The sequence below is a fragment of the Orcinus orca genome, chromosome X (genome assembly GCF_937001465.1).
Source record: "Orcinus orca chromosome X, mOrcOrc1.1, whole genome shotgun sequence".
Lineage (NCBI taxonomy): Eukaryota > Metazoa > Chordata > Mammalia > Artiodactyla > Delphinidae > Orcinus > Orcinus orca.
The window spans coordinates 129,898,621-129,920,806 of NC_064580.1; the positions used below are offsets into that span (position 1 = coordinate 129,898,621).

Here is a 22,186-nt window from a genome sequence, read left to right on the forward strand (position 1 = left end):
GTCTTTTTCTTAAATGGCTTCTATAGACTGGTTATGAAACTAAAGAAGTATTAGCTTAAGACACACCCATTCGCTATGTGGTCCACCTGTTCACACTATTTGCAGAATTAAAGTAAAATAAAAACCAAGTCCTTCATACCTTCTTAGTAACTAAAAGCCACTGCTTCACAGAAACACACGAGAAGATCTGACTACTGTATCTTGTGAATGATTAAATGACAAGGTACTAACCTTAGAGATATGATTTCATATGTGAACATCAGCAGGTGTACCCTAACTTAAAATGGGTTGTATTCCAAAGTTTGCAAAGAATTAAAGGCACATTCTTCCTTTGAAACAATGCCATAAAGGGTAGCTACTTTTCCAGGCAAGGCTACACAAGTCTTTATTTCTCATAATTTATCTGAATGATTGTAATTGCCAATGCATGAGCACTATTTCAGCAACATTTCTCATTAAGTGGACTTTCATAGGCCAGCCTGAGAACCATTTATAACACTGCCTATGTGGAGAAAAGAATTATGACACAAAAGAAGGGAAACTACAGTACTAGGCATATTCTCTTCCCCACTATTATTTACTCTCTACCCCACAACCATGGCCATGACGAAAGCAATGAGCTGGTCATGGCCTCAAGTCTCTCAATCAATCCTAGTGACTAGTATCCTTACAATGGAGAGTCCTGACAGTCATCACCTTAACCAAGAGATCACATTTAGCATCAGTAATACTGAGACGACCTTGCCTCCTGACATGATACAATAGGAAGTCACAGTGTCATCTACCAAATATTCTTGATCCTGCCTTCAAATGTCCAGCGCTGCCCTGTGTTACAAATTCTACACTTCTACTTCAAAATGGAAAATTATATTTCTTATTCCTCTAGGTCCTATAAGAAAATTACACTTGCCCCATTTTAGCACAGGCTAGGCAGTCATGTGGCTGAGATATTAAGTATTCAGAGATTGAGGTATTACTATACATAAGTAGATGTTCACGTACACAAAATAAATGGACATGTGCCTAATTCATACTTAAAATTGACCAAACACATGAAAACCAATACATTGTAGCAATTAATAGCATGTACTCTGGAGCCAGACTGTCTGGGTTTCAGTCCTGGCTCTGCCACTTTTTAACTGTGTGAGCTTTGGCAAGTTACTTGACCTCTCCGTGTCTCCATATTTTATCTGTGAAACAGGAATAATAGCAGCACCTAGGTAGAAGGTCTGTTATAAGGATTATATGGATTAACCTATGTAAAGCACTTAGAATAGTGCTTGGTACATAGTAAGAGTTATTTAAACATAAGTTTTAAAGTAACAGGATAGGATATGAAAACTATAAATAAGAATAAAGTATTGAACTAAGTTTCAAAAAAATCTAATTAGAGAACAAAGGAGAGTGTTCAGTTTTAAGCAATGTCTGGAAAATCATATCATGTCAGGAGAATAGTTGAAAGTAATAAGAGTTATCCTGTAGACAAGAAAGCATGGAGTAGCTCTGAGACCTGTTATGTGGAAAAGGAAGCAAGTGCCACAGGGGCCTAAAACTGGTAGGCATTAGAGGAAGGTGGACTTCTGCTCAATATAGGAAGCACTTTCCAATCCCTAGAGCTATATGCCCATGGTAATAATGCAGTTTACTACTGGAGGGATTCAAACTGGTAGGTCAATCATAAAGCATAATGCAAGAGGGATTCTTGATCAGGGTAGGAGCTTAGGACTTAGAGCTTCTCAGGTCCCACATCTGATTCTTAAATTTTAAGATTTGGTGATTGAATGGTGAAAGTATTAATGTATTGATTCCATAATAGAGATTATATACACATAGAAGAGATTAGACTTTGCATACTTATAATTCAAGTCAAAATTAGCTTGAGACATTCCCACTCAACATGTGCCATGCCTGTCCACATTATTCACTGAGTTAAAGTAAAATAAAAACCAAGTCCTTTATGTTTCTCTTAGTAACTTAGTATTTACATGTGTGGCCACAGGTGCCAGTTTATTCTGAGATTAAGAGAACTGAGAAAATATATTTCACAATGAAAGCAGACACTTACAAGGACCTATGGAACATGGCACCAAGTCAGACTATGAATGTGACAAAGAGACAATGAATCAACAGTTCAACCATTTCCTCTTAAATTCACAGTATCTGCTCTCACCACTGCCAGCACTATGTAATCTTGTTGCAGAAAAAGTGGTGATATGGTGTCATGTAAATGTACAGCCTTGTGCCCAGTGTCTTTCATTTCCCCTTCCAGATATATTATACACTCTTCACCCTGTTCTCTTTCTTATAACGGTAAACTATATGAACTATATCAGCAGGGCTGCCACAGCCTCTGGCTTCAGAAGACAGAGGGAAAAAGAAGGGAAAGTCTGGGTATGTAATCTCTTGGCTCTCTCCCTGTGAAATCTCCTCCACTAAAGGTCTCTTCACCTCTTAAGTAAACTTGTTTTACATGACATACCTACTGCTGGCCTTAGGTTCTTGCTGTATCTGTTGGGGGTGTATCTACACCCAGACCATACCTTTACTGTTAGGTCCTTTGCAAATGTACCCTCCTCAAATAGTCTTATTTGAAATGTCCCATCTGTATTCTTTGGGATCCTGTCTGATACACATCTCAAGTTTCAACAAATCTCAGTCAGACCTGGACAGAATATCCATTTGGCATTTACTTGCTACTGAGGTTGACCCATCATGAAATTGCTTATATTCAACCATTTTGACCCAGAGAAATGACATTTTCATAATGCTCCAACCTAACACTGTTCACACATATAGTTCTCATTTGTTAATGGTCAAACGAGGAAGCAGGAGTATAAGAAATTCCTTTATTACATGAAGCTGAAATTGTTCCCTGTAGCTTTTCTTTAAAAATATGGGACTTGGAATCAGAGACTGGTGTTCTAGACCTAGCTCTACTATTAATTTTCTGTAAAGTCTTAGAAAAATAAATTTCCTTTTCTGGAACTCAATTTCTTCATGCACATAATGAGGAATCAGACTAGATGCTCTCTATGCATTTTCCCATGTCTGCTATTCTAAAATTTCAGAATCCCATATTCCTAACTATACTGTAAGTTCTTTGAAAACAAGGACTGTGTCCCCAAAGTATTGTTCAAAGATTCCTTACATCAGAATCATGTGGGGCACTTGATAAAAATGCAAATTTTAGGCACTATCCCCAGAGCTACTAAATCAAATTCTCCACGTGTGGAGCCTGCTTCCTTGCTTACACATACCAAACATTGAGAACCATTGCATTTAGAACATGATTAGAATATGTTAGAACAAAGTACTGGTCAATAAAACAGTACTCCTCAACAGTCTCTGCTTTTTCAAGCAGGATGTTTTGGCCTTCTCTTTAATATAATTATTGAAAGGCTTGATTATTTGATTTTCTAAGCACCAACAGGACATAAACAAACTGATGTAAACAGGAGAGGTGACAACTGACACTGAGGATGGAGACACAAAAAGAAAAATAGCAGATATAGGATAAACACAATGAATGCTCTTTATGATGATCAGAGAGTCACCAAGAAGAGGGACTATTCTGTTCAAAATCCTTGTTTAGGATTATTAGATAGCATGCAATACATTTTTAGAGAACTTTAATTCTCAGAGTTAAAATTAAAAAGCCTGGGCTTCCCTGGTGGCGCAGTGGTTGAGAGTCCGCCTGCCAATGCAGGGGACATGGGTTCATGCCCCAGTCCGGGAAGATCCCACATGCCACGGAGCGGCTGGGCCCGTGAGCCATGGCCGCTGAGCCTGCGCGTCCGGAGCCTGTGCTCCGCAACGGGAGAGGCCGCCAACAGTGAGAGGCCCGCGTACCGCAAAAAAAAAAAAAAAAAAATTAAAAAGCCTTTAACATTTGAAGAGGTAAGATTCATTTATTTAGAATTTCCATCTTATTTAGAACATCTATCATGCCCAATGAAATCACATACATGAGAAGTTAATAAGACAGAATTAGTCTTTTCTTTCCCATACTGGGATAAAGAACAAAAAGGGCCACATGGGCCATGTTTCTAAGGACATATCAGTCCAGTTGTGTAGCCCTCAGCCCCAGAGATTATTGTTGAAAATGCTGATAGAAGATGGAAAGACTCAGAGTACATTAAGATAATCAACTCTGCAAAAATAATTAGGAACAAGTCCTAATGCTTCCAAGTATATGGGACAATAGCCAAATGTAAAACAACAACAAACACTACCAAAGAATAAAATATCCTCCGTAATATTGAAATATGTAGAGGCTAAGGGGGTGATTTCTAGTAATGATATTCTCTGAATGAGGTTGACTTTTAAAGTCAAAAGAAGTTCAAAATAGCTGAAGAACATAAAGTTTGGTGACAGGAGGACTAAAAATAAGGGTGACAAATGGGTGGAGGCTGGGTCATACTGGGTCTTATAAAATCATATTAAGGAGTTGGGACTTTAGGGATAATAGAAAGTCATTAAGTAACTCTAAATAGGACAGATATAATGCAACATGCATTGTGGAAGAAACACTGGCTACATACTTTAGGAAGTAAAACCAATTAGAGACTCTTGCAGTAGTCCAAGTGGAAGACAACATCGGATTAAACTAGGGTGGTAGCAGGAAAGTTGGAAAAAAGTAGATGAATCCAAGGAATGTGGGAGGAAGAAATGACAGATCTTAGGGATTGATTGAATCTGTAAAGTGAAGGGTAGAAAGCATAGCCATAAAAGCATGAAGAAACCAAATATAGAATTTACTGTTACTACTACGTCAAGATTTCTTTTACTATGCCAGTAAAACCATCCCCCAGCTACTTCAGGGTATTACCATCAGCTGAAGGGAACCATCTCACTGTAAAATGCCTGGGAGGACAATGACTGACTGAGATGAAGCTACAAAAGCCATTCATGCTCCGTATCTCCCCATGGGGTCAAATGGAAGCTACACTTCAAGTGAAATCACACCTTTGTTTTACTTTTGCTCCTTCCCTATCTCACTTCCCTTACTTCTTACAAGTTTCCCTCCTTAACAAATGAATCTACATATGCAACAGAAACAGACTCACAGAGATAGAAAACAAACTCATGGTTACCAAAGGGGAAAGGGAGGGGGAGGGATAAATTAGGAGTATGGACTTAACAGATACACACTACTATATATAAAACAGATAAGCAACAAGTATTTACTGTATATCACAGGGAACAATATTCAATATCTTGTAACAACCAATAATGGAAAATAATCTGAAAAAAAGAATATTTATATAACTGAATCAGTTTGCTCTACACCTGAAATTAACACAATATTGTAACTCAACTATTCTTCAATTAAAAAAAAAAGCACTGGTCAAAGGCAATAATTTATCACAGTCTTCTTTTGTTCTAGGAGTTAAGAGTACTTACCCGCCAATATCGTGCTTTACAAAGTCCCCAGGTTCTTGTCGCCTTGATTCCCCTTGGCCAGTTGTTCCAGGGATAATATTAATCAGGAAGAGAACCCCAAGGCTAGTCATGTAGAACTGACTTATTTGTGTGATTATCATCTTCTTAGGCACCAACTTGGAGAGACCTGTGAGTTCCATGTTCAGGGAAAGAGGAAGGGGAAAGGAGTAGAAGACAAAGGGAAGGAGGAAGAAGTAGTGAAAAAAAATATTTTATTCAACTCTATTAGAGCCATTTAACTTCCAGAATATACAGCTACTAAATGCTTACTGTTACAGTCCTCCTTCTGCAGTTCATCAATGCCACCAAAATTCACTCCTGGCATATCCCTCTCTTGATTATACCAGAGCCTAACCAATAGAGGGTAGTATAAAGACTCTAAATCAGTAATTGGAAGACTTAGGTTACAACGCCATCTTTTTCCCTGTCTTCTTTTAACTAGGTGAGTCAAAGAACTTCTCTTAGCCTCAGTTACCTCTTATAATCTGAGATCTTAAAATAATCTCTCATGTCTTCACTTTATTTTTCCCCCATCCTGTTTGATTTTTTACTATCACAAATGCCTTTTCCATGAATAACTGTATAATACTGTAGAAAATCATAGAATATTAAGACCTGGAGTCTCTTTATAGAATTTTTGGGATTGATTCTCATCTTGATACAGTTAAGCAGTTTTCCAAAATATCAAAGGGCCTGGAGAAGATGGACTGTATCCTCTGAATCGGGTTGAGAAAATGCTGAATGATGAGACACCATGATTCCTGAATAGGAATGCAATGTTTTCCCATAAAGAGATATTTGAGGGCAAAACCAGTCCCATATAGGGGCCACAACATAAAGAAATCCAAGCCTAGTCTCCTGGTACAGAAGTCCCTACGTGGTCAGAAAACTATACTGATGATAGAATTATGCAATTTTGAGTTGCCTATATGCAAGGCTGTTTTATGAACTCTGGATTGGTGGAGGTTTACCCAGGACATGGGGTTAAGAAAACAGTATAAAGAGGCACTTGCTTGTTACCTCTAAACCTTATGGCTTCTTTGAATTTGAGACACTGACCACTTGAAGGAAACCTAATTCTTACCCAGCACCATACTCTTTTACAGTCATATAGGTGGTTTAATTTTCAGAGGGCATAGAAGGATATGAAATGTTTTTCCTAAGGAAAGTTTATACAAGACACTAATATGTAAAACAGATACATGCTGAAGAGCTATTCTGGTAGATGAGAAGATGAAGAACAAAATCTTTCTAAATTGATCCTAACCACTCCACCCCACCCCCGCCCCAAGGCAGCCACTAGGTTCTATATTAGATTGTCTTCTTGAATCTGATACAGGCATAGAAAACTATGATACAGGAAAAGATGGATTTCTGACATGAGAAAATGTCCACATTATAGATAGAAATAGTCATAGTATTCGGCTGTATCACATAAATTTGCCAATTTGACAATTTTTCTTTCACAAAACAGCAATTTCTTATGCTCAATTTAATATGTGCTGTGACATTCATGACTCATGAGCTGTACAAGAGTTGATGGCTATTTTACAGAAATCAACAGAAACAGTACAGTTAAGAAAACCATAGCATATGAGTAAGAAAATATGGTACATAAACAGACAATTCTGGGGCAAGAGAAACAGCTGTAGTATGGGCAATAACTCTCTGACATATGCTCAAACATCCACAGGGCTTTAGAAGACCCTAAGGTTGAAAATCACATGACAAAGGTTAATGCTCATATAATCATGATTGACAATTACTCTACAGGAACAAAGAGACTTGGTACAGGATATGAAGTCTAAATTGTAGAAATAATACATGGAATATAGGACAGAACTATGATGCATGCTTAAAAAACATGAGTGCCTGAGTAACAATCCTGGGTTTAGGAGAAGATGGCCATGCTGCATGAGCAAAGATACTCATAGTGTATGTTCAACTATGCTATTCTAGTATATAACTATGGCTTATGTTCAAATGATCATGGTAAACAAGGAGCAAATCTTCACACTAAGCATAGATGCCGATGACACAGAAACAAATGCCCATGATTTGGAAGGAGAAAACTATGATGCATAAGAAGACAACAATGTTATATAAACTCATGACTAAGATACATGTTCAAATAACCATTATGCATGAGAAGACATCCATTATATATAAAAGAGGTTAGACATAATACATGCCCTCCAACTACCATGCCACTTGCTAGCAAACAATATTATTATTCATGTGAACACATTTATGATATAAAACCATTTGGCTATGATATATGTCAGAAAACCATAGCACATAAGCCTACTAACCACTGAACAAGAGAAGAGGGCCTTGGTACACATTTCATTAAGACATTGCACGTGATCAAAAGAATGCCACTAGACTGCTGTACAACAATGTGAATATACTTAACAACACTAAACTGTACAGTTAAAATGGTTGATTGTTTGTCATGTGTTTTTTTTTACCAGAATTAATGTTTGTTTGTTTGTTTGTTTGTTTGTTTGCGGTACGCGGGCCTCTCACTGTTGTGGCCTCTCCCGTTGCAGAGCACAGGCTCCGGACACGCAGGCTCAGCGGCCATGGCTCACGGGCCCAGCCGCTCCACGGCATGTGGGATCTTCTTGGACCGGGGCACGAACCCGTGTCCCCTGCATCGGCAGGCGGACCCTCAACAACTGCGCCACCAGGGAAGCCCAGAATTAATGTTTTAATTAAAAAACAACATGCCACTGGAAGAGGCAGAGTCTTAGCAAGTTAGCAAATATCTATAAAACAGACCCAACCCTGATATATGTACAGAGAAATATGGCACATTAGAATATATTAGCATTAAATGAACATAAATCCATGTACATGCTCAGATGATCATCAAACAGTACAGAGAAGGACAGTAGAAGAGCAGACACTCAAAATTATTCTAACAACCTTGCTGAATTTTCAAGTGACCGTAGTGCATAAACCATGACACTTGAACAAAGAGCCTTCAAACATGATAAAGCATCTATCTAGCTGGAGACAACTATGGTATGTGCTTAAACAACCATGATGAATGTGAAGAAGTATTTGGTATATTAGTCCTTAACCACGATGTGTGCATACACAATGTGTGTATCATGGCAACCATGATACAAGAATTAAGTGACATGGTTTAGGGGTAGATGGCCATGCTAGACTGCCATGATGCAGGAACAGGAGCCATGGTCCAAGAGTAGGTTGACATGCTCAAATTTTTCCACTGGAGCTGAGAGGTAAGGTATAGATGCAAGTGACCATAATGAAGAATTGATATCTTTCAAGTAATGATGACCACGGTGAATAAATTGCTATTTATAACATAAACAAACAAATATAATACTACACATACCCATGATGAATATACTGAAAATTACAGCAAAGGAACATCATATAATGACATGAATATTCAAACAACTATGTTGCATGAGCAGAATGTAAAACCTAATACTAGTTTTAAAGTTAGTATAAAGAAGCCGGTGTACACTGTAAAAGTAGACAACCATGGTGTATGCTCATATAAGTACAGCAAATGAATAAACACCGATGACACATGAGCTTAAAACCAATGAGTGTATTCAGATAACCATGGTCACAATGGCAGATCCCTCTGGTAGGGGCAGATTGGCTATAATATAGGAGGTAACAACCCTTGTGCAGGCTCAGATAATCTTGGTATTAGAATGTATTATCTATGGTACAGGAACACACAATCATGACACATGCTCAAGTCACCATAATATGTAATTGCATAGCCAAAATAACAATGGTTACTCAATCAATTCACTCTGCTCAAGAACTAAAGGAAGGTATAAGGAACTAACCAGAGGGAAATCTCTATTAGCTGATAACTTACAAATTAATATCTCCATCCTAGATCTCTCCTGCAACCCATATCTGCACTTAGATGTCTGAGAAGCATCTTAAACCTAACACATTCAAATATCCACCTACACACACACACACACACACACACACACACACACACACACACACACAGACCTGGTCCTCCTGCAGTCTTTCTCATTTCAGGTAATAGTAACCCCACCCTTCCATCTGCTCAGTAAAAACTCTGATGTCATTCTTGATTCCACTTTTACTCTCACACCCCACATTCAATCCATAAACAAGTCTCATGGGCATTCCATTAGAAAGGAAACATATCCAGAATAAAACCACTGGTCACCACCTCTGCTGATACTCTGGCTTGTCATCTCTTGCTGAGATCATTATAAAAGCCTCTTAACTGGTCTTGCTGCCTGTGCCCTTGCTCCCTTACAGTCTGTTCTTTAAACAGCAGACAGAGTGAAATTATAAAGTGTTAAGTCAGATCATGTCTCTCCTCTGTTCAAAACCATCCAATCGCTTCCCATTTCAAAAAGCCTTATTATGACCTACAAGAACCTACATGATCTTATCCCCAAATAGCTGGCTAACCTCTACTACCCTCCTCTCTTACTCACTCCATTTCAGCCATATTGCCTCCTTGCCACTCATTGGATATGCCAGGCATGCTCCAGCTCTAGAGCCTTTGCATCTGCTATTGCCTCTACCTGGAATATTCTTCCATCCAATTTCCAGATAGTTTGTTCATTCCTTCACTTTAGGTTTTTATCCAAATATCACCTTTCTCATTGAGGCCTTCCCTGACCACCCTATCTAAAAATTCAATCCTTCTACACATCCCAGATACTTCCTATGCAGTTGCCTGCTCTATTTTCCCTTTTAGCACTTCTAGCATATATTTTATGTTTTTTGTTATCGTCTCTTTCCCCAGTAGAATATAAGCTCAATGGGGACAAGGAATTTTGCTTGGTTTATCCATAGATATATGTCCAATGCATAGAAAAGTGCTTAATAATGCATACTTAATAAATAGCTAATGAATGTTATTTTGAAAAAGTCACATCCCTAAATGAGGTAAGATAGTATAAAGGATAGGGTGTAGGATGGGCTTTGGAACACACTAGATTAAGAGACTACTTGGAATTACCAAATATTAGTCATGTTAGGCTTTAAAGACCTCATTCTTTAACATAAAATGGGGGTAATAATACTCATCCTCTAAGAATTCTAAAGATTAAATAATATAACATACATAAAATGCCTGGCTAAAGACCTGTTACCAGGATGAGTCAGCTGTTATATCCTGTCCAAATATAAATTCATTTTATCACAAACATTTGAGCATCCACTTTGTACAAGGCACCGATACAGTACATTCTTCTATAAGAATTCCTAAAACTCCTTTACCTTAGTGCTTAGGAAGTACTAGATACCAACACTCTGCCCACCAACTCCCCTGCTTGGATGCTATGAGGCACTATCTGCCAGAACTTTACCTGAACAGAGGTATCCCAAGTGCTGCTACCCAGATACTATGAAGCCAAATCTGCCATTTCTTTGCCTCAATTTGTCACCAGAGTTTCATTTAAGGCCATCTAATTCTACCCAGCCTCAGGTCACTGTCACTATTAAACGTTTTGGAGTAAGAAAGATCCTAGTTCCAATCCTTGATTTACCACATAGAAATCTGACATTGGGTGAGTGATTTGACTCAATATTCTCATCTATAAAATGTTGATAATGGTACTACTGACACATAGGAGTGTTATAAGAATTAAATGGTGCAATTCATGTACAGAATTAAGCATTATGTTTGATATATAATAATCCTTGGTCACTGTAACCTACAAATAAATTCCTTGATCTCTTGCCCTCCAACAAGCCTCAGCTCCATCCTAATTTAGCCACTCACTCCCATGGTCATAGCCTAAATCTTGTCATTACCAATCTATGGTCTCAAATAACTATCTGATCATATATTTCCAACCCTTTTCATCCAGTACCTTTATACTGTCAACCCTTCTACCCTCCTATCTCTAATCCCTTGATCTTACCACCTTTAAATTTCCCATCATCACCTTGGTGTTCTTACTTTCTTATCCTACTTGGATTACATACATAGTACGTAATTAAAATCATTATAATCATTCTCTGCTGTGAACCCTCAACACACTTGCCTTTCCCTTACTCTGTTGTGACTGCCTGGAAAAAATATAAGCCCTGGTTAAATCCATCTCTTTGCCTGCAACTAAGCAGCTAAATATAGCTGGAGAAAAATCCATAATTATTCCTGACTGGTCTCTCTTTAAATTTTCCCCAACATACTTCAAATGTCCCATGATCCTTTTACATTTGCCAAACCAATTTACTCTCCCACTTTCTGAAACAACTATTTTTTACTTTCTTTTCTCTCCTTAATTCTCCAGTAGCTCTTCTCCCAGACTCTTAACAGATGGCTTTGCTTCTTATTTTCCAGGAAAAATAAAACAATCAGAAGATTTTATCCTCATAATATCAATTATTACAATCTACCTGAATCTCAGGCATATACTCTACCTTTCCCTTGTTACAAGAGGTGTCTAGTCTTATCTTATGCTATCCCTTGTACAAGTGCCCTGGATCCTATTCCCTGTCTCCTGCTCAAGGATTTTAATTCAGTGATTTTCTTCTCTCTCCCACACTTGTCATTTTTTCCCTATCTACTGGCTCATTTCCTGCAGCATAAAAAAATGATGTAATTATCATCCATGATCAAAAAAAAAAGCAGCCCTCCCTTGACCTGACATCCCCCTCCACCTCTTTCCTAATTTCTCTGCTTCCATTTATCGTAATTCAGTTCAATAATTTTTGATATCACTATGTCAACTTCTTCACTTCTCATTTTCTGATTCCCCTTATACCAATCAAGTATTTTCACCTATCACTCCACCTAAACCACTCACTATTCATTCATTCAAAACTTATGAAGCACCATCTACTTACCAGGTTCTAGGTGCTGGGAGTACAGCAGTGAACAAAACAGAGTAAAAGGGAATCAATGAAGTGAAAACAACACTAGACCAAGAACTCTTCTCTCTCACACACCTCACATCAAATCCACCCATACCCAAACCACATCTACACCTTGATTTCTCTCTTCTACACCGTATATCCAAACTATCAGCTTATCCTGTTGACTTCAAAACAGATTCAGACTCTAACCACTTCTCACTACCTCCAATGCCCACAAGCTTATCTAAACCATCATCTCTCACCACCATGACTGCAGTGAATGGCCTCATAACTTGTCTTGCTCCTTCCTTTCCTGTCCCCTACAGTCCATTACCTGCACAGCAGCCAGAGTGAGTTTTTAAAAATATAAGTCTGATTATAACACTCCATTCTCAAATTTTTCCAGTGGATTTTCATTGGATCCAAAGTACTTGTCATGACCTATAAGGACCTACTTGATTTGACCACTGGCTACCTCTGAATCTCACCTCTTTCTACTTTCCCTCTCCACTACTCATATCAGGTTAAACTGATTTTCCTACTGTTCCTTGAAAGCATCCAGCATGCTCCTGCCTTAGGGGCTTTGCACTTGCTCTTCTCTGTCATAAATGCTCTTCTTCCATAAATCATTTTGGCTCACTCCTTTACTTTCTTTAGGATTCTAGTTCTGTGCCCCTGCTTCAGAGAAACTTTCCTCGATCACTGTTATCTAAAACTGCATGCTCCTTTCTCATTTCTCTCTATCCCCTTACCCAGTACCATTTTTCTTATAGAATATAGCACTACCTAAAATTACATCATATATTTACTTGTTTATTTTCTGTTTCCCCCACTAGGTATGTTTCATTAGAACAGAGACCTTATCTCTATTTCCAAGCCACAGAACAGTGCCTGGCATATGGTAGCTACTCAGTAAAATATTTGTTGGAAAAAAGAATGCTTTCTGCATTCATGCCCACACTATTCTAGGGATCCTTTCCTTCTCAGAGATATATTCTGAAGACTACCTTTCCCCCATGCCTTTCAATCCTTCATTTTATGGGAAACAAATGTTCCTGTGTCCTCAACCTCTTAACAGAAAAATCTCCCCTTCTCCCTGCTTTAAGTAAGTTGGGTTTACGTCAAAGACGTTACTTCATTAACTTTCCTCTGAAGTGTAGCATGTGCATAGTCCCACACATTATGCAACTGAGAGACAGGATCAGAATTATCTCATCTCTTTAATGCCACTTTGAAACTATTCTTCTCCTGTGTGCATACACTCCTTGTCATTTGAGGTTCGTGCCATCTATCTGTATCACCCTCTGCCCTCATTAGTCTTACACCAACCTCCTTATAGCCTCCCCACATTGATTCAAAAACAGTGCTCAACTCACACTTTTTATGTCGTTCCATCATCTTCAGTATTTCATTGTTGGTGTTGATAATGTATCTGTATATTCCACTTTATCAATCTATGCTCAGAGCCACATTCTCTTTATCTTATACATAATTGCTCCATAACTGCATCAAAAATCTTAAACTCCAGTATCTTTAATTTCTGTCTTTATTATGTTATTCTTCTAGTTTTTAAACTATTACTTCTACTCCACTTGCTCTTTGAAATTAGAGCTTCTGTCTATTGATCCTTCCATTATCTCCTATTCTCTTAGGCTTGCTTAGTGCTACTTCCTTTCATTTCAAGGCTGGAGCCAATAGTAAATCATTTGAATCACTCCTTCACCAGAACCTTGCATATACGAACTTCCACCGTATTTGCTCAGAAATACTTTCTTGGACCAATAAACCAAAACAAAAAAAAAATCTGTGTTCTCTTAGACTGGTGAATGTTGCTGAAGAAAATTCCACGTCATGCAAAGCAGCCCCACAACAAATCAGTCTCCAAGGCCAGAACCATTCAATTCTTTGATTTGTCATAAATCAGCCCTCTCCACTACTCCTCTCAACTGTTTGCTCTAAACTTGTCATTCATCTCAAGTTGCCTATTCAAGGAAATTTACAACATTCTTAAGAAAAAGTCAAGATGCTCAGGAAAGACAAAACATCCATAGCACATACTAACAGCGTTTCACCCATATCCCCTTGTATCTTTTTATCAGTTTCTTCTATACTGACTTTGCTGTGCCTTCTCTCCAAACCTGGGTAGCCCTTAAATGGTATTAACAGGTGCAGAGGTACAAATACTGCAGCTCCCTGATGGGGACAACGTTGAGGTGTGACCCACACTGTCTCCATGATACTTTGCTTGACATACTATCCTTGCTTGCCCTCCTTCCCTTCCTTGCCTTACTTTCCACTCCTCTGGTTTTTCATGGGATTACTTCCTAATAAACTACTTTCACATGAATCCTAATCTCAGAGTCTGTTTCTGTGGAACCGAACTTAAGACATCATCCCTGCCCCAACCTACAAAAAACATTCACTTTTATATTTACCCTTAATTTCTCTTCTATTCATTTCATAAAGCAAGGTTAACCTGTCCACTTTAAGGATAATCCATCAACCCAAGATCCTGATCTCATCAACTCCTTTTCCCTCCATCGACTCTCCTACTCACCTGTATCTTAGATCTCTCTTCTCTAATGACTCCTTTCTCTTAGACTGTAAACATAATCAAGTTTCTCCCATCTAAAAAAATATTCTATTGATATGCTCTTTTCTAGTTATCTTCTTTCCTTTCTTCATCAATCAAGTTTCTTGCATGAGTAATTTGTAATTGTTAAATCCACCTTATTTGTCTTCTATTCATTCTTTTAACAACTACATTCTGCTTTCTTCCCTGATCATTTCACTGAAACTATGTACTATGTCAGTGATCACCAGTAATGTTGGTAATAAAAATATAACCCACACTTAAGAGCACCAATTAGATTGAACTTCCTTTCTTTCTCTTTTTCTTTTCTTTTATTCTTTTTTTTTTCTTTTTGATAGCACTGACCACAACTTCTTCCTCTAAAATTCCTTGGACTCCATGTTACCATCCTAGTTATAATACAACTTTGTTCATTTCTAGTCCATCTCCTTTGTAGGCTTCTATTTGGATACCTCTAAAATTTGGGGCTCCCTGGTTCTGAATTAGTACAATTCAAGATATGTCTTCTCAACTTCTCATTAGAAGAGATAGCAACAAGAACCAGTGAGGGGAGAGGAGTCTTATTGTCAAAAGTAATGGAAAACAGACAAAATTCAATGTCTTAAAAGGAAATTTAATGGTACACATTGCTGTTAAGAATGAATTAAGATAAACTACATGACACATGTTCCATCTTTTAAAACAGAATATATAGACCCAAAAGCTGTTAGGAAAGACAAGATAATGTCACACAAATACCATAACTTAGAAACCTAAAGGCTGAATTAGCTAAAAATGTATGTGGTGGTATAATGTATCTTGTACTGTAATGTTCTTTGAAGCATATACAGGTATAGATGCTATTCTTCCTCATCCCTACCAGTAGTGGCAACTCATAAGACTTTCTACTTTCAATAACACTACTTCAGGATACATAAAACAAGAACTTACAACTAAAAGATAAAGGAAAGATATTGCGTTGTTGAGGTAAATTAACATACTACTCAGTTTGCAACAGATTAATCTGACAAAGATGAAGACAAATCAAACACCATAATTAATACAACTGACAAACATAAACTGACATTTCTACTCTAAATAACACATAATAGTACTTCTTTTCAAGCCCCATCTCAAGGAAAATTAAAAAACTAAAATTACAAAATAAAACTTTATTTTGGGGGGAATGAACCCAGAGTTCATTAAACCCAGAGTTCAGATAAATACATAAACCAACATTCTTCAACACCTTTAATTACACAAAACAGAATGAAGAATATCTCAAGAAAATAAAATAAAAACAATTGCCAGAGGAAAAGTTAGAGAAAAAAATAAAATTAAAAAAACAAGTTGTGGTTTTGACTATATCATACAGTAGGCAGGTATAAACCAAAACAAAAGTTTCCAATGATGGGGACTTTGACTACATACATACGGACAGACACACACACACACACACACTCACTCACTCACTCACATGAGCTCAGATGCTCCAAGAGCCAAAATTTCAGAGTATCAATGAATCAGAAGTAAGTCTGTGTCTAATCTCCAACACTCAGGAGACTACAGGAGCGTTGCTTCAGTTTGAACTGAACATGGAGAAATAAAGACAGAAAGATTCTTCTCCCCAAAGGTTTTAAACCACAGGAAGCTTCTCTCTCAGGTTTGCAACCTAAATTCACATTAATGTTTCATTCAAGAAAACTCATCATGAATTTACTTTTACGTGGCTGCAAAATATGCACAAGGTGACCTACAAAAGCAAACATAAATATCTCTGGAAAATAATACATTCAAATTTGGTTTTCTGGAACCCCCACAAACAATATTTTCAGAGGCACTGATAGGTATAAAAGATAACCAAGAACACAAAAAGTCTACGAATTATGAAAAAGAAACAACAGAAACAATTAGAAGAGAAACTAAGCCCCACATACTGCATATTTTGAATTATCAGACACATATGATAAACGAACTATGACCTCCACATAAAAAGCTTAAAATATCTGCAGAGAACAGGATATTATGAACAATAAACTAGAAGACTTGAAAAAGAACCAAATACAACTTCTGTAAATAAAAAGACTTTGAAAAGTAAAGTGTATATTTTATTAGGACATGCACTTAATATAGATAGAAACAGCTTGTATATCTTTTACATTAGAAGAGAAGGAAAACATAAAATTATTTAAGAAATATCAATCCAAATAAGGAAGAAATGAATGAAAAATAAACATAAACTAGGCAGTCTAAATAAAAAGCATAAATAAAAGCTAAATAAAAAGAAAATGATAGTTTTAAACTCAGATATTTATCTATCAGCAATTTTATTATATGTAAATGACCTAAAGACCCTAGTTCAAATATAAAGGATATCAGACTAGATTACAATAATAAAATTAATTAACTGCATGTTATTTATGAGTCATATCTAAAACACAAGAGAAATAAAAGTTGAAAGTAAAAACAAAAAGATATGCTGTACAAATATTAACTATAATATTACTTTTAATATTCAGGAAATAATAACTTTTTTTTTTGGACATGCCATGTGGCTTGCAGGATCATAGTTCCCCAACCAGGGATAAAACCCATGTCCCCTGCAGTGGAAGCACAGAGTCCTAACCACTGGACTGCCTGGGAATTCCAGGAAACAACTTTAATTCAAATGTTTTACTAGATATAAAGAGGAAAACTCCATATAATAAAAGATTCAACTTACCAAGAAGTAGAATAAAGGTCTAAGCACCTAATAACACAGCTTCAAAATGTGTAAAGCAAAAATTGACAGAACTACAAAGAAACATAGACATATCTATGATAATAATGGGAGACTTTACAATAGCCACTTCATAAACTGACAGATTAGACAGATTTTAAAAATCAGGACAGATATAGAAGGTTTGAACAAGATAAGTAAGAAAACTGACCAAGTAGAAATATAGAGAATATTGTACTCACTGGTGGCAAAAATAAACATTATACTTAATCTCACTAGATATATTTACAAAAATTTATAAGAATATAAAGCAAATCACAACAAATTTCAAATGACTGAAATAATATAGGATATATATAACTCATGGTAAAATAAAATACAAATTAGAACATCTTTAGTATATAATAGCAAAATCACTGTTCCTTAAAAAACTAAAAATAAAACTACCATACGATCCAGCAATCCCACTACTGGGCATATACCCTGAGAAAACCATAATTCAAAAAGAGTCATGTTCCACAATGTTCATTGCAGCTCTATTTACAATAGCCAGGACATGGAAGCAACCTAAGTGTCCATTGACAGATGAATGGATAAAGAAGATGTGGCACATATATACAATGGAATATTACTCAGCCATAAAAAGAAATGACATTGAATTATTTGTAGTGAGGTGGATGGACCTAGAGTGTGTCATACAGAGTGAAGTAAGTCAGAAAGAGAAAAACAAATACCATATGCTAACACATATATATGGAATATTAAAAAAATGATCATGAAGAACCTAGGGGCAGTACGGGAATAAAGACACAGACCTACTAGAGAATGGACTTGAGGACATGGGGCGGGGGAAGGGTAAGCTGGGACAAAGTGAAAGAGTGGCATGGACATATATACACTACCAAATGTAAAACCAATAGCTAGTGGGAAGCAGCCGCATAGCACAGGGAGATCAGCTTGGTGCTTTGTGACCACCTAGAGTGGTGGGATAGGGAGGGTGGGAGGGAGACGCAAGAGGGAGGAGACGTGGGGATATATGTATATGTATAGCTGATTCACTTTGTTATAAAGTGTGTTATAAACTAACACACCATTGTAAAGCAGTTATACTTCAATAAAGATATTTAAAAAAAATAAAACTTATGGCAAGCAGCTCGCAGTACTTTAGGAAAAACATGTGGCCTTATATATGTATTTTAAAAAGAAAAAAAAAACAATTAGCTAAGCACATATCCCAATAACTTAGAAAATGAAGATCAAAATAAGCCCATGGAGAAGGAACATGCTAATAAAGACATGAGCATCAATTTTTAAAAAGGAAAATAACTTATAAAAGAGATGATTAAGAAAGCCAAAAGTTGATTCTTTGAAATAACTAACATTAGACAGATCATAAGAGTGTAGTTGAACAACTTTATGAGCAAATGTCTAAAAAATATACTAAAACCGAATCAAGAAGAAATTAGAGAAAATGAATAGTCCTATAAGCAGTAAAGAAATTGAAATAGTAGTCCAAAATCTACCCAAAAAGAAAACCCAGGGCCAGGATAGCTTTACCAGTAAGTTTTTCTGAGCATTCAAGAAAGAAATAATGTAAATTATTTGTAAATTCATCCACAAGATAATAAAAGATACAACATCCCTAATTCATGTCACTAAATTAGCATAACCTTAATACCAAAACCTTACAATGACAGCATGAGGAAAGAAAATTACTGGCAAAAATTCAGAAGAAACTTAGTAAATTATATCCAATATTTAAAATGAATAATACATCATGGTCAAATTGTTTTTATCCTAGGTATTCAAGGTTAGTTGAATATGAGAATATCTATTAATATAACTAATATAATCTACATCAACAGATTTTTTTAAGTTATACCAATATAAGTAAGAGTAAAAGGTAATTTATTTGATCTGATGAAAGGTATCTACAAAACAACCTATAGAAAGCAAAATACCCAAGGGATAAATTATGAAAACCGTACCTTTGAGATCAGGAACGTGATTCAACTCCTATTCTACATTCTATTGAAAGTTTCAGGTAGTAGAGTAAAACAATAAGAAGAAAAGAGATAAAGTTTGGAAAAGAAGGAATAAAACTTTCATTACCTGGATATGATATGAATGTCTATTTAGAAAATCCTAGATAATCAACAGATAAATTATTAGAATTTGTAAGAGAGTTTATCAAGATAGTTAGATATAAAATTAATATCCAGAAATCAATAAAATTCTAAAGACAAATAATTATATACTGAATTTTAAAAATTATACATACAGTAGCATAAAATTAAGTACCTAGGTCTAGGAATAAATCTAACAAATGATGTACAAAGCCTCCACGTGATAGAAGTATAGAATTTTATTCAGAAATATAACTTTAAATACAGTATTTTCAAGATGTCAATACTGCTCAATTTATTTTTTGACTGATTAATTGGTCAGCCTTGACAAGCTTATTCTAAAATTTATATGGAAATACAAAGAACCAAGAATAGTTTTTTGAATTCTTGAAGAAGAATAAGATTAAAGGATTTGATCCACCGATAAGACGACTGCTTTTAAAAATTTTAATTGGGGTAGAAGTGTATTAATGCCAGGAAAAAAAAACAAAGGGAATTGAATGGAGAGTTCAAAAACAAATCCATGCATATATGAACACTTGATTTATGACTGAGTTAGCACTGAAGAATTGTCTGGTAAACACAGGATTTTCAATAAATTGTTGTAGGACAATTGGTTATTTTCATACCTTATACAACAATTAAATTAGAGTCTTACCCATAGCATACAAAAATTTATTACAGGTGGGTTGAAAACCTAAATATGAAAGCCCAAACTATAAAGACTACATAACAGAATGAACTTCACAAAGTTGGAGAAAGTATTTCTTAAACATATATAAAGCGCTAACCATGAAGGAAGCAATTGTTAGAGTATATTAAAATTCAAAATTCTGTTCATCAAAAGATGCAAGAAAAAGAGTAAAGAACAAGCATAGAATGGTATAGTCTTGTCACACACCACACATATATCTCTTAAAGAAACATTATTCAAAATATATGAAGAATTCCTACAATACAATAAGAAAAAGAGAGAAAATCCAATAGCAAAAATGGACAAAAGATTTGAAGAGGTACTTCACAAAAGAGGAACTCCAAATTGTCATTACCTTAAGAAAAGATGCTTAATTCATTAGTAATCATGGAAAGGAAAATTAGAGCCACAATAAGTTTTCATTACACCTTCATTGGTTGCCAAAAATTTTAAAGTCTCATAACACCAAGTTTGGCAAGGATATGAAGCAACAGGGATTTTCCTACACTGCTGATGGGAGTATAAAATGTTACAGCCTCCTTGGAGAGCAGTTTGGCATTAGATTGTAAAGTTGATGATACATATACCCATGATCCATCATTTCCACTGTTAGATGTATACCTTAAAAAACTTATGTGCAAATGCACTAGGATAATTGTAAATGTAAAAGAATTTTCATGGCAGCACTGTTCTAAAAAAAGAACTGGAAACAACCTGAGTGTCCACCTTAAAATAAAATGGATAAATCATGGTATATTCATACAATGGAGTACCATATAACAATGAAATAGAAAGAAGTACAATTACATGCATCAACTTGGATACATATCACAAACCTAATGTTAAGCAAACAGAGCAAGGAACACAGTATGGTTTTATTCATATAAAATTCAAAAAGAGGCTAAACTAAACTACATTTGGATATACATGATAAAGCTATAAAGAAAAACAAGTAAGATCCAGGATAGTCATTACTTCTGGTGGGGAAAGAAAAGGTTGAGATAAGAAATAGTTTCATTACAGGCTTCAGGAGTACCCACAATGTTGTAGATCTTGATTTGGATAGTGGTTGTACAGATGTGCACTTTATACTTATAATAATTATAATTATTCTTAAACGGTGTGTATCATTATATGATATTTCTATATATATATATTATATCTCATATTTTTAAAATTCAGAAAAATAAGTACTATGCCAGTTAAATGCTACAAATTTCAGAATGTTGATTATATTGATATATTTCTCTAAAAATTTAGTCTTAATATTGATTCAAGAAATGTAATTAAAGCAATGAGGCACCACTCCATCTATCAAATGAAAAAAAGATGTTTTTAAATCCTAAACAATTCGGTTGAAGATAGGACAAGACAGGAATCCTAGATATATGTGTGTGTGTGTGTGTGTGTGTGTGTGTGTGTATCTGTTGATGAGAGCATAAAACTATGCAACCTTCCTTGAAAACAATCTGGCAGCATGAATAAAAAGCCTGTAAAAAAAATATGCCCAAATGACCACAGTGCATGATGAAGAGGTACTACTGGAGTCTGAGCATTTGACTATGATACACAATCAAAAAGCCCTGCAACATGAGCTGACAGTCATTATATAGGAGGAACAATGATTCAAGAGATTCCATATGGCCCAAGTGCAGGCAGTAACTGATAGATGAAGGGATAGAGCAGATGTCACAAGTGCAGGCAGTAATTGATAGATGAAGGGATAGAACAGATGACAATGATGCACAAAGAGACCACGAATACCATATGATCACAAC

General features: G+C 36.0%; 1 protein-coding gene across 4 annotated transcripts in view; it reads right to left on the bottom strand.

Moving 5' to 3' along the window:
- GABRA3 (gamma-aminobutyric acid type A receptor subunit alpha3) overlaps positions 1 to 22,186 on the bottom strand; it is a 428,677-nt gene that overhangs the window by 150,121 nt on the left and 256,370 nt on the right. For all 4 annotated transcript variants that reach the window (XM_049705028.1, XM_049705027.1, XM_049705029.1 and 1 more), the window contains one exon: positions 5,404 to 5,569. In XM_049705028.1, the coding sequence (XP_049560985.1) occupies positions 5,404 to 5,569 (166 nt within the window). The remainder of the gene's footprint in view (positions 1 to 5,403; positions 5,570 to 22,186) is intronic.